We start from the raw sequence: 12,343 nt of genomic DNA, 5'->3' as shown, positions 1-12,343 counted from the left end.
ACTATTAAAGGGACTGGTATGAGAGGAAGACCACCTGCATCATGGGGAAATAGAGTGGAAGAATACAGGAGGGAGAGAAATGGGAGAAGAATGCATGGAGTGGTAAATGCAAGGAAAGCATGTAAGGACAGTGGAGACTCTTTTGCTATGGCCACCCTCTTGATGTGAGTTCCCAGAGGGAAAAGGCATCAGAAATATAGACAGACAGATGTATATATTATAGAGGAATAATTCACACATAAAAAGACAATGTACAATGTGACCAAAAACAGCATAGGATATTAACATAAACATTCATTTGCAGATAAAGGCTGGCTGTACATGCCTTGTACATCCCAAGCATACCAGAAGAACTCAGCAACTCTTATGCTGCTTTCAATAAATCACATTCATGTTTCCCTGTTCATCATCTTTTAGCTACTTTGACAGCCAAATCATGTAATTGCCAACCTTTCTATACCGACTGGCTACTTAGATATTCGATGAAAAAGCAGCAGGCATCAAAACATTTAGTCCTTTGTCTCCATAATTCATATGACTGTAAATGTACAAGGAGTAAAGCAAATATTGTAATGATGTACATTTAAAATTGGATGTAAAACAAAATAGGAATCATAGTTTTGACCTGAATTTGGTTTTCAACTCTGTTCTAAACTCTCAAGTGTATAGACTGGTTGATCTATGGTACGAAATGATCTTCAGTGAAGATATTTTTGCAAAATAGAAAAATTTCAACATTATTTCAAAGACTATTTGCATTAGATTCCAACTCTTGTTACTTTGAATGTAGATAACACATATATTAAATGTTCTTGAAAAGATTATTAGTTCTGTAACACTGAACTGTTAGTCTTTCACAAAAATCTAGCTGGTGTTTCAGTGCAACAAATGAATCAGAGAAGAGCAGACTCCTCCCCGAGTTTCCACAACTTTTATTTGCAGTTAGTGTAAAAGAAATGCTTTTCTCAAAGTTACTTTCATAAGTCCTATTTACTTTTGAAAGCATGTTATAAACCTTATCCATACATAATGTTTATATTTGTAAATTGAACTGCCATTTCCAAATTGTCCAATTGTAGAGTTATATATGAAAGTCAAAATCAGTCAAGATAAAAGATCAATATGCCAATATGTAATCTCCACCTAGAACAAAAGTATGTGGCTTTTCCACACCTCTTTTCACAGATATTAACAAGATCTTTGTGGTCTCACAACACCTCATACTACTTAAATAATGTACACCTGCCATCCCTCAATTTACTTATAGAAAAACTATGTGCTTGTCAATCCATGTCATTAAACCAAGAAAAAGGTTTGAATTTGCCAACAAGTTTCACCAATAAAAGTTAATTCTGAGGATTTATAACCCCTACTTTCCCTTATACAAAATATCTACGGACATGCCAACCCATTTCACCAACTTTGCTAAAAGGTCTGTGGATTTATAGCTTCTACTTCACCAATTCTACAACTCAATTCTACCAGTTAACATTTTCTCAAACTTTGCAAAAGGTATGTGGGGTTGCTAACCTATTTCAGAACACCCTATAGACCTACCAATCATTTCAAGAAACAAAAATAACTTATACAATCAATAACAAATTAAAACTATGTGCTTGTAACCTGTAGAAGAAAAACTAAATAAAGTCCCCCAAATCCATATACAAATAACTATGCAATTACCAACTTACCCTTCATTAAGTTTACTATAAAAAATGGAAGACACTTAGCAACCTCAGATGACACAGAAGACTTCTACAGGAACCTGATCAAATCATTGTAAATTACATGAAATATGCAAAGTAAAACCCAGGCAGTTTCATTTTCATTTCCAAGCAAAAGCAGCAACTTTGTGTGAAGCCCAATTCTTGATATACGTCTCATGGGGACACTATTCCAACAAAGTCGTAACTAATGAAAAGCTGTCATTAGTCTTACGGCATGCCTTTAGTTTACAATATAAATGGTAAGGTTAATACAAACAAAAATACTTTCCCATATTATATCTCCAGTTATATAATATTCATAAGGAAATGAAAAGTAAAAAAATTGAAGCAGATGCCTGCTAGGAAATGTTTGGAGTTTTTGCGAGGTTCAGACTTAACTCAAATGTACAATTATCAATGACAACACAAAACTGAAAGAGTAACAGAAAGTACAAATCTTTGGTTTTAAGGAGTTAGCCTGCAGACACAAGTGGTGGCAAAAGCACTGAGCGATATCACTGCAGCAATCTGAACCTTTTATATACAAATGTATGTCACAGCAACATGCTTGGTTCAAGTTCCTGCACTGGTCACCCCCTCTACATACATAAAATGTGAAATCTCAAAATCATGGATATTTTTATCACTGCAGCAATGACTTGCATACACATGTGGGAGCTTAGTTACTAAAACCTGTCACTAGCACTCTACACCAGTGTACACACTGTGATTAACCATCACTGTAGAAATAACACCAAGTATACACAAATTTCCTTGCATATGACAGTGAGAGTATTGGACCTTCATATTTCATTCCAGTGGATGTCTACATTTTCCCCACAACTTAAATTGAAAATTTCATCAGACACCAAGAAATTATTCTACTCCTTAAAATTTACTGGCAGTTTTCAGCTTTTCAGGAGAAAATATAGATATCCAAAAGGAAAGTAACACGAAACTGGAGGCTAGTAATAAATATTTGTACTTTAAAACATCTTGCACAATAAGCACAAGTGATACTAATGATGGGTAGAGTTAGCAATGACAAACGTTCTCCCCTTCCCAAAAGGGAATTTTCATTTATTCTTCTGAGATTCAAACAGCAGAGGATCTTTGCCCACTATTCTCCTTTCATACCACATATCATACTGTTACATTTAATCTCATTTAATCTATCTTCGTAACAATATTTTCATCCATGGGACTTTCAAGACAACTTTAACAAATGTTGTAGGTCACTATATCTGCTTCAGTACTCTGCCTTCAAGGAGAAATATCATTGCAAACTCAAGTTTGCAAAGTGGTACTAACTTTAATACCGAATAAGATCTATGCCAGCTCCAATGCCTCTTTTTCACTAAAAAGAACTTCATTCTATAGTTCAAATACTCTCACTTGCACATGAAATCTGCCAGTTCTGACACTTGCACACCAACTTGTCCCACAATCAATGCATTCAGAAAGCCTAACTGCAATGTTAAAACTTTGATTCCCACAAGTCCTCAATACACAGATAATGCTTACACATATGAATCTGCAATAAGGTAAAGTCTACAATAAAACTGTACTTGACATACAGTTACAAACATTCACTGAGAATAAGAAAATATGAAAGCCACACCAAGCAGCCAATAGCAGCATGTGTAAGGAGTTGGCAGTCAGTCTGAACATGGAGGGATTGGAAACAAAAACAATTCCATGTAAAAGAATAACTAAAATGTACAATATGAAAGTGTACTGGCCTTGCCTCCCCTGCCATTTAACATTTACATTGTGCACATTAATATATTAAACTGGCAATTCATATTACATTTAGACTGATTTTTAGCTTAAAATTATCCAAGCTGTATGCTTCTATCCTGTGCTGCTATTGGGAGCTTACATATGCCATTGGACTGCTTCCAAAACTGTAATGACATAAGACATAGTTCTTTTCTGGCATAAGAGATAATGCTGTGTAAATAACCAAACCTGGCAATAATCATAAGTTGGCAACAGCTCATGCCAACTCTATACGTAACATATGGCCCTTAAGCTGTGTTAATCCCTTTCACTAACTATCCTTTACTTATCAAAAGAGCTTACCTCCTATGCCAAAACAAAACTGGTCCTGAAGTACCCTACTTGAGCAAATGCTGAAGCCTCCCAGTAGGTTCTATACTTGCCAAGACTGAAAGGCTTGTAAATTAAATTTCATTAAATATAAACCCTACCCCTAAATAAGTGGCCAGCAATGGCCATGTGCTCAGCTGTCCGATTCTTTCCATTTCAATTATTTAAAAAGAAAAAATGGATTAGGACCACAACTCTCAAGAGTACTCTTGATTGTATCCATGTCATTCCAATTCTATTTGGCCAATGGTTTTTGATAAGCTACATTACAAACAAAAGGCCATGACAGCAGTTATCAGCCGAGCATGAAAATATTCATGAGGGACCATTTTTGTGTCTGTTATCAGGACAAACAATAACTTCCTTCAGATGCCATCAAAGCCAGCCCCATTTTCATGTTATATAATTTCCATTCATTTAATTTCCTTCATAAACCTTCTTTAGATAACTATCTAGTTATTCCACTGTGTCCTATTGTTATTATGTAGCTGGAACTGAGTATGACTGACCAAGCACAGTTACCTATTTTACAATTTAATCATTCCATTGGAATGAAATAATACAATCTAACAAATCTATGAATCCAACCTAGAAGTTTGCTTGTCCTCACTGCACTAAATATTGCGGGTTTATCTTTATGTGTAAGCTTACCAAATACCCTAAATGTGAACATACTGTACTTACGTGCAAGCTGCCTTAAGACAATGGCTCGAGTATTCCAATCTGTATCTGAAGTCTACAAGGTTCAACCTAAAGCTTGACTAAAATTTTACCACAAAATGGTTAGGCAGGGTTTTTTTCACCGACAATAAAAAATAAATATTTTTCATTACCAAGTCCTCTTACAATAGATACACACTGGATGGGGAGTATAACTGAATAGTACAGTGAGGAACAAACATATTTATGACTTGTCCTCCATAATCCATTAGATATTGATAAATTTCATCACGTACAAACTTACCACTTGCCTATAACAAGTTTAATCTTAATCAAAAACATATATTATGTTCAAATATTCATGGGTAACATCCTATAGCACATTCCTCTCCCTATGTAATTAATATGGTTTAGGCAAGGTATGACAATATTCACAAATAATGATAAACACTGCTGGCTCATAACTTTAGAGAGCTTTTTCAGTTCATAAGAACCTCAGGAATGAAAAATATGTAATACTCGAATTTTTCACTTCTGAACTAACTTTCTACACCGTATTTTTCATAATGGTACCTCTTAAATCACTGACACATAAATTACATTTTAGAGCCACTGGGGACATTTTCAGCTTGGGAGTCCACCATTTCCCTAAAATTTTCTTTCAGAGAGCATGAAAGTTGTTATAAACAGGGGCATTTTCTCTCTTTATAAAACAGTTAACAATAGGATTTTAGTTCTTCTTGGCTAAATCACTTCTATTTCACAAACTTCAAATGAAAACTGAGACAAGTTGGCATAAAAGATTGTAGTAATTGGGCAGCAGCTATTGTTCAGTGTCTTGCATAAATACATAGAATCTAAACCATTTCATATATGAAATTTCCAGAAGTTGCTAATTTTTACAGTTGTTCCTGAGGGCAAAATTGTTTCAATATGCTGGTTTACAAAGACCCCAGAACTATCATTTTCAAAAAGATAAAAGAAAATAATGTATGTTCTATGTTCAAGTAAATAAAAAAAGGCTACTTGAATAACTATGCAAAAATATAATCAAACACAAAGAAAAACTGATGCAGAGATTTTAACAAGCAGTAAATGGTCTTTTGTTGTGTTCACATGACATCATGAATTTTCACAGGTATAATGTGTATAGCTACTTCAAGTAGCAAGGAAATGTAGACTTCTTTAGAGTGAGAAATTCTTTGATGAGACTGTGATCCCAATGACAAAGCCTCACCAAACATTACTTACTTATGGTGTAACCTCAAGGATGTGGTCTAAAACACACATATTTTATATATTTTCTTTTCTTTCAAACTATTCGCCATTTCCCGCGATAGCGAGGTGGCGTTAAGAACAGAGGACTGGGCCTTTGAGGGAATATATATATATATATATATATATATATATATATATATATATATATATATATAAGAATGTGTGGAAGTCGAGAACATTATCTCGGAAAGCAAACATGGCTATGTATGAAGGAATAGTGGTTCCAACAATGTTGTATGGTTGCAAGGCGTGGGCTATGGATAGAGTTGTGCGCAGAAGGGTGGATGTGCTGGAAATGAGATGTTTGAGGACAATGTGTGGTGTGAGGTGGTTTGATCGAGTAAGTAATGTAAGGGTAAGAGAGATGTGTGGATATAAAAAGAGCGTGGTTGAGACAGCAGAAGATGGTGTTTTGAAATGGTTTGGGCACATGGAGAGAATGAGTGAGGAAAGATTGACCAAGAGGATATATGTGTCGGAGGTGGAGGAAACGAGGAGAAGTGGGAGATCGAATTGGAGGTGGAAAGATGGAGTGAAAAAGATTTTGAGTGATCGGGGCCTGAACATGTAGGAGGGTGAAAGGCGGGCAAGGAATAGAGTGAATTGGATCGATGTGGTATACCGGGGTTGACGAGCTGTCAGTGGATTGAATCAGGGCATGTGAAGCGTCTGGGGTAAACCATGGAAAGCTGTGTGGGGCCTGGATGTGGAAAGGGAGCTGTGGTTTCGGGCATTATTGCATGACAGCTAGAGACTGAGTGTGAACGAATGAGGCCTTTGTTGTCTTTTCCTAGCGCTACCCCGCACACATGAGGGGGGAGGGGGATGGTATTCCATGTGTGGTGAGGTGGCGATGGGAATGAATAAAGGCAGACAGTGTGAACTGTGTGCATGGGTATATATGTATGTGTCTGTGTGTGTATATATATGTGTACATTGAGATGTATAGGTATGTATATTTTGCGTGTGTGGACGTGTGTGTATATACATTGTGTATGGGGGTGGGTTGGGCCATTTCTTTCGTCTGTTTCCTTGCGCTACCTCGCAAACGCGGGAGACAGCGACAAAGCAAAATAAAATAAAAATAATAATAATATATAAAACTTTTTGTTTCAGACATTCATTATTATAATTAATCAAAACGGACTCTGCATGGGCTTTTTACTTCAAAGCACCAGAAGTTTGTGCAGTTTTAAATGTCAATTCTTAAACATCAAATACACACAAATTTTAAGCATACCTTAAGGATACATATGCTAATACAATGCCTATTTAAGATAATATGAATAGCAAGAAATGAACTACTACAGCCATTAACTCATACAAAAAAATCAATCACTTAGTGGTTGCTAACCAACTTAACACATTCGTACTGATCTGGTAAGGAAATATCAGTTGCACCTTCCAAAGGTTGTGATATGGTAATTGTTAGTCCTTTTGTCATCAACAGTAGTCATCCTCAACCGTGGGATGCCTTTGCTTTGATCACTATGTAATACCCTGACGGATCAGCCTAAATACAACATATACTTTTTACTTAGGATATTAGCTGCATAACCTGATTTTGCTGCTACAAATGCTATGCACTGATGATGAAACTGAGATATATTCTCATTATCACTAAAGCTTGAAAGTTGTCTTGTTCATCCTGCTGTATAAGAACAGCATTAAATTTTCCAAAAGACAGCAGATCTCAATGAATTTGTTTCACAATGTCTTTTCCCACATCATCGCAGGTTGCTGATCCACTCCCAGCAAAGAAAAATTTTATCAAACGGTAATAATCCAGTAATGATTTACTAGAACCTGCACAACAATAAAAGAGCATGAGTCTTTTTTTTTCTTTTAGAAATTTATTATTCCATCACAGTCTTTTGTGCCAAAAACCCAAAGCTGTAACTCAAAATTAATGTCATGCTAATAGGTTTACCTTTAAATTTTTGACAGTCATAATTTTTCTGATATGAACACAAAGAATAAGACATCCAAGCATTAGTCATACTCAAAGCTCTGCCTTAAATACTGAGTCAGACTAGGAATGCCTATAGGGCCTGTTATGTGATCTAAAGCCCTGCCCAAAAACTACATATAAATGTGGCAAAAAGTTTCATCCAAGCAGAAAGGACAATCAAGCAGATAACACATGAGATTCTGCCAGTCACTCTTGGTGCATTTCTGGTGACGTGTCAGATCTCCTATAACTTAACCTAAACTTTATACACCAAAATATCCTATGTACAGGTTTTACAATTCAGGTTTTCAAACCTGAACATTCACTTAAGAATGCCATACAGCAAAAATCATCATTTTACCATATATCATTTGCACAATTTAGTGTCTTAGCAAGTTGAGGGTACCATCCACAAGTCAAGCACAAGAACTGAGTCCATACCCTTATGCACAATAACACCAAGGAGTTCAAGACCTGTGGTCAGTGATAGTCTAATCAACTTTTTTCTTAACATATTAACACAGTCGACCATATAAAAGGTCACATTCTTTATGGATGTTTCACTACAATGACTCCTGGTCTTGTTGCCTGAAGCAAATTTGAGGAGGGCGAGGAAAGGGAAGAGGATGTGGTAGTGGAGATACTACACACAGGAACTGCCTCAATACTTGTAGTTATGTGATTTGGTGACTGCTGAGGAAGCCTTGTGCCAGTGGTAAGGTTGGCAGGATGTTGACCCAAACGGCTGTTAGCAGTTACACTGATGGTAGACTGCTGGGGTAGTCGACTTGTGTTTGAAAGGCTTGATGACTGCGGAATAGGGCGATGTGTTGTGGTGAGTTCCAGAGGCACTTCTTGAGGTTCCCCAACCATATGTAAGGTGATTGGTTCATCCTCTCCAGAAATGGTCACCTGTTCACCTCCAAGTGTAACTTGTCCCCCAACAGCTACTGGTACCTGTCCTCCTCCAAGGGTAACCTGCTCTCCAGTGTGGTCTTCAATCGTCAGCGTTTCTTCAGTAATTACCTCTTCCTCAATGCGTGGATGTTGTTCCTCTGTCTGGAACATGTGATCACCTTCCAAGTGACGAATGGCTTCACAGATTGTATCAAGGGACTTCTGACAAGCAGCATTTGTTGAATTCACAATATACACACTGAAACAAAATGTAGTTAATTAATCTACAATGAAAAGAATTTCTAATTTCATTCCCTTTACATGTGGTAATTCAAGACACAGTTCTCATTTCACCCTACACATCCTCAACCTTTATTCAGTGTGCTACAATGAAACATGGACTTCAAACTAATATACATCATTCTTACTGTATATTTTGCAGGCTCAAGTAGAACAATTTCCGTTCATACCTATACCCTAACAAAAACAATGAGCTCACAGCATAAGCGAAATGACACTAAAGCCATGTATTTCAAAAAGCCAAACCATATTCAAAGACTTTATCTGATTCTTTAATTCCTACCAATGTTATCAAATACTTCACATTTGACTAAGACTCCTATGTTTATGGGAATCCACTAATACATGTTCCTTGGTAATGCTGCACTTACAATTACCAAATACTGGGGTAGGTTGCCATTCCAAGTGACCACAGGTCGAAAGTAAACAGCCAAATGCTTATGAGAGTAAAGATAGGGATTATAATACACACGGGGATTGACAGGTTGGTAAAGATGATCTCCAATAGTTTAGGTAGCCTGTGACAGGTTGGTAAAGATGCCCTCCAATAGTTTAGCTAGAGATACAGATAGAAGAGGACAAACTTGAAAGAGAAAGACAACTTCAATAAATGAACTATTGTAGGCTATAGGAGTTGCTACAGTATGGAATAAGAGCAATCAGCCAGAGGGCAGTTTGAATGAAATGTAAATCTCATTTGAGAACTTGACCAACTGTGACTATTGAATAACTTACCAGCTTTAGTTACTTTAAAAAAATTCTGACTACATCAAAGTAGAATCAAGAATAAGATAGATGTGAACAAACTGCATCTGCTGCAATGAATTTTTCTGAATGTGATCATTGTTATCATAACTGAATGAGAGATTGACAGAAGAGAACAGCACGCCTATGAATAATGAAAAAAGCAAAGTAAGAGGACAAAATGAAATGTGAAGGTGAAATGTTTAAATAATGTACTAGTAAAATTCTTTCTTTTTTCTTTCATACTATTCGCCATTTCCCGCATTAGTGAGGTAGCATTAAGAACAGAGGACTGGGCCTTTGAGGGAATATCCTCACCTGGCCCCCTTCTCTGTTCCTTCTTTTTGAAAAAAAAAAAAAAATGAGAGAGGAGGATTTCCAGCCCCCCTGCTCCCTTCCCTTTAAGTCGCCTTCTATGACACGCAGGGAATACGTGGGAAGTATTCTTTCTCCCTTATCCCCAGGGATAATATATATATATATATATATATATATATATACACACACACACAAATTGCTATTATTACATAATCAATCCTACAAGATATTTATTATAAATCAATATCATTTTAAAAATAAATATTTGACAACATTTACTCCTCTCACATTCTAAGTAACCTGCCAAATTCAACATTGATACCCCTCATGATGACACAAAATACTTGTCAAAGGTCAGCCATGAAAGGAGAAGTGGTGGTAGTAAGGGCGTGCATCATGCTGGTGCACTGGACCTGAGTCATCCACACTCATACAGTTGGGGGTCATGGCTGCTGGGGCTCTTTAAGGTGTGGTCTTCACTTTGAGATTAATTGCTGTCACTCCTAGTTAAAGCATGCCAGTGCATCAACTTCACCTTTTAACCCTGATACAACAATCTTAAACTGTTTTACATTCCATAACATAACATGATATGAGCTTCAAACCCTGTGCCTTTTAATCTACACACCCAATCTAAGATAGCATCAAACTTAAGAAAAAAGCTATTCACCATGTTCAAACCATTACCACTTTGCACTCCCAGGCACTCACTTTTGTCTCATTTACCTTATACTGTTCAAAACAACATCAAATTAAAAATTTTTTACACAGGGATGGCAAAGAAAAAAAAAAAAAAGAAAGTGAGAAAGAAAGAGCAACAAACTCCACATAGGTGAAGAATACACTTCAAAGTCTAGTAAAGCAGAAATTATCAAAATGCAGGTTAAAAACTTAAAATCTTACACAAAAGAACAGCTACTGTAAATGCAACAGGGAATACAAAATATGGCAGAACCTCTGAAAAAGAAGTCCAGTCAATAACATTAAAGCCAACCTAACCCAGTCTCAGCAGCCATGATGGAGGTCTCGCCCAGCTACATAGAGTCTCTCACAGGGCAGACACCACCTAACATACTAAAACACAACAATCTGCTACTATATAAAGTATGAAAATTAAAAAATTAAAGAGTAGCCCTAGATAATCCTGTTTCAACATGTATTACAATTAATGTACTGACGGTGTTATTCACAGTATTCTGTATTCAATCCCCATAGCTAACCATCATAACTAAGAAAGAGCCTTATATATAAGTATAGACACTGTCCACCAATCATGATTCAAAATGAAAATATTATTGCTGATCTCAAATTTTCAAATACTGAATCAGTGTTAAACAACTAACAGATACAGTTAGATTTCTGACAACATTCCCATGTCTTCAACAGATCCTAGACACAAACATAAAAAGAACAAAAGCAAGTTTCAGGTGATTACAGCAGTCAAGATGGACAAACAAATGTGTCATGTCTTGCACTGGCTACACTGACAAACAAAACACTGAGATTTTTTTTTCTTTTTTTTTTGCTTTGTCGCTGTCTCCCGCGTTTGCGAGGTAGCGCAAGGAAACAGACGAAAGAAATGGCCCAACCCACCCCCATACACATGTATATACATACGTCCACACACGCAAATATACACACCTACACAGCTTTCCATGGTTTACCCCAGATGCTTCACATGCCCTGATTCAATCCACTGACAGCACGTCAACCCCGGTATACCACATAGCTCCAATTCACTCTATTTCTTGCCCTCCTTTCACCCTCCTGCATGTTCAGGCCCCGATCACACAAAATCTTTTTCACTCCATCTTTCCACCTCCAATTTGGTCTCCCTCTTCTCCTCGTTCCCTCCACCTCCGACACATATATCCTCTTGGTCAATCTTTCCTCACTCATTCTCTCCATGTGCCCAAACCATTTCAAAACACCCTCTTCTGCTCTCTCAACCACGCTCTTTTTATTTCCACACATCTCTCTTACCCTTACGTTACTTACTCGATCAAACCACCTCACACCACACATTGTCCTCAAACATCTCATTTCCAGCACATCCATCCTCCTGCACACAACTCTATCCATAGCCCACGCCTCGCAACCATACAACATTGTTGGAACCACCATTCCTTCAAACATACCCATTTTTGCTTTCCGAGATAATGTTCTCGACTTCCACACATTCTTCAAGGCTCCAAGAATTTTCACCCCCTCCCCCACCCTATGATCCACTTCCGCTTACATGGTTCCATCCGCTGCCAGATCCACTCCCAGATATCTAAAACACTTCACTTCCTCCAGTTTTTCTCCATTCAAACTCACCTCCCAATTGACTTGACCCTCAACCCTACTGTACCTAATAACCTTGCTCTTATTCACA

The 12,343-nt window shown here is 37.1% G+C and overlaps 1 protein-coding gene across 1 annotated transcript in view; it reads right to left on the bottom strand.

Moving 5' to 3' along the window:
- Positions 1–1,988: 1,988 nt before the first annotated feature.
- The window catches only part of crp (transcription factor cropped), a 93,895-nt gene continuing 83,540 nt past the window's right edge, over positions 1,989–12,343 (bottom strand). Inside the window, exon 21 of the mRNA XM_071680161.1 lies at positions 1,989–8,863. Within this exon, the coding sequence (XP_071536262.1) occupies positions 8,257–8,863 (607 nt within the window). The 3' untranslated portion in view covers positions 1,989–8,256. The remainder of the gene's footprint in view (positions 8,864–12,343) is intronic.

This window comes from Panulirus ornatus, chromosome 31 (assembly GCF_036320965.1).
Source record: "Panulirus ornatus isolate Po-2019 chromosome 31, ASM3632096v1, whole genome shotgun sequence".
Classification (NCBI taxonomy): domain Eukaryota; kingdom Metazoa; phylum Arthropoda; class Malacostraca; order Decapoda; family Palinuridae; genus Panulirus; species Panulirus ornatus.
The sequence above is the reverse complement of the archived record's forward strand: the minus strand, read 5'-3'. Positions and strand labels throughout refer to the sequence as shown.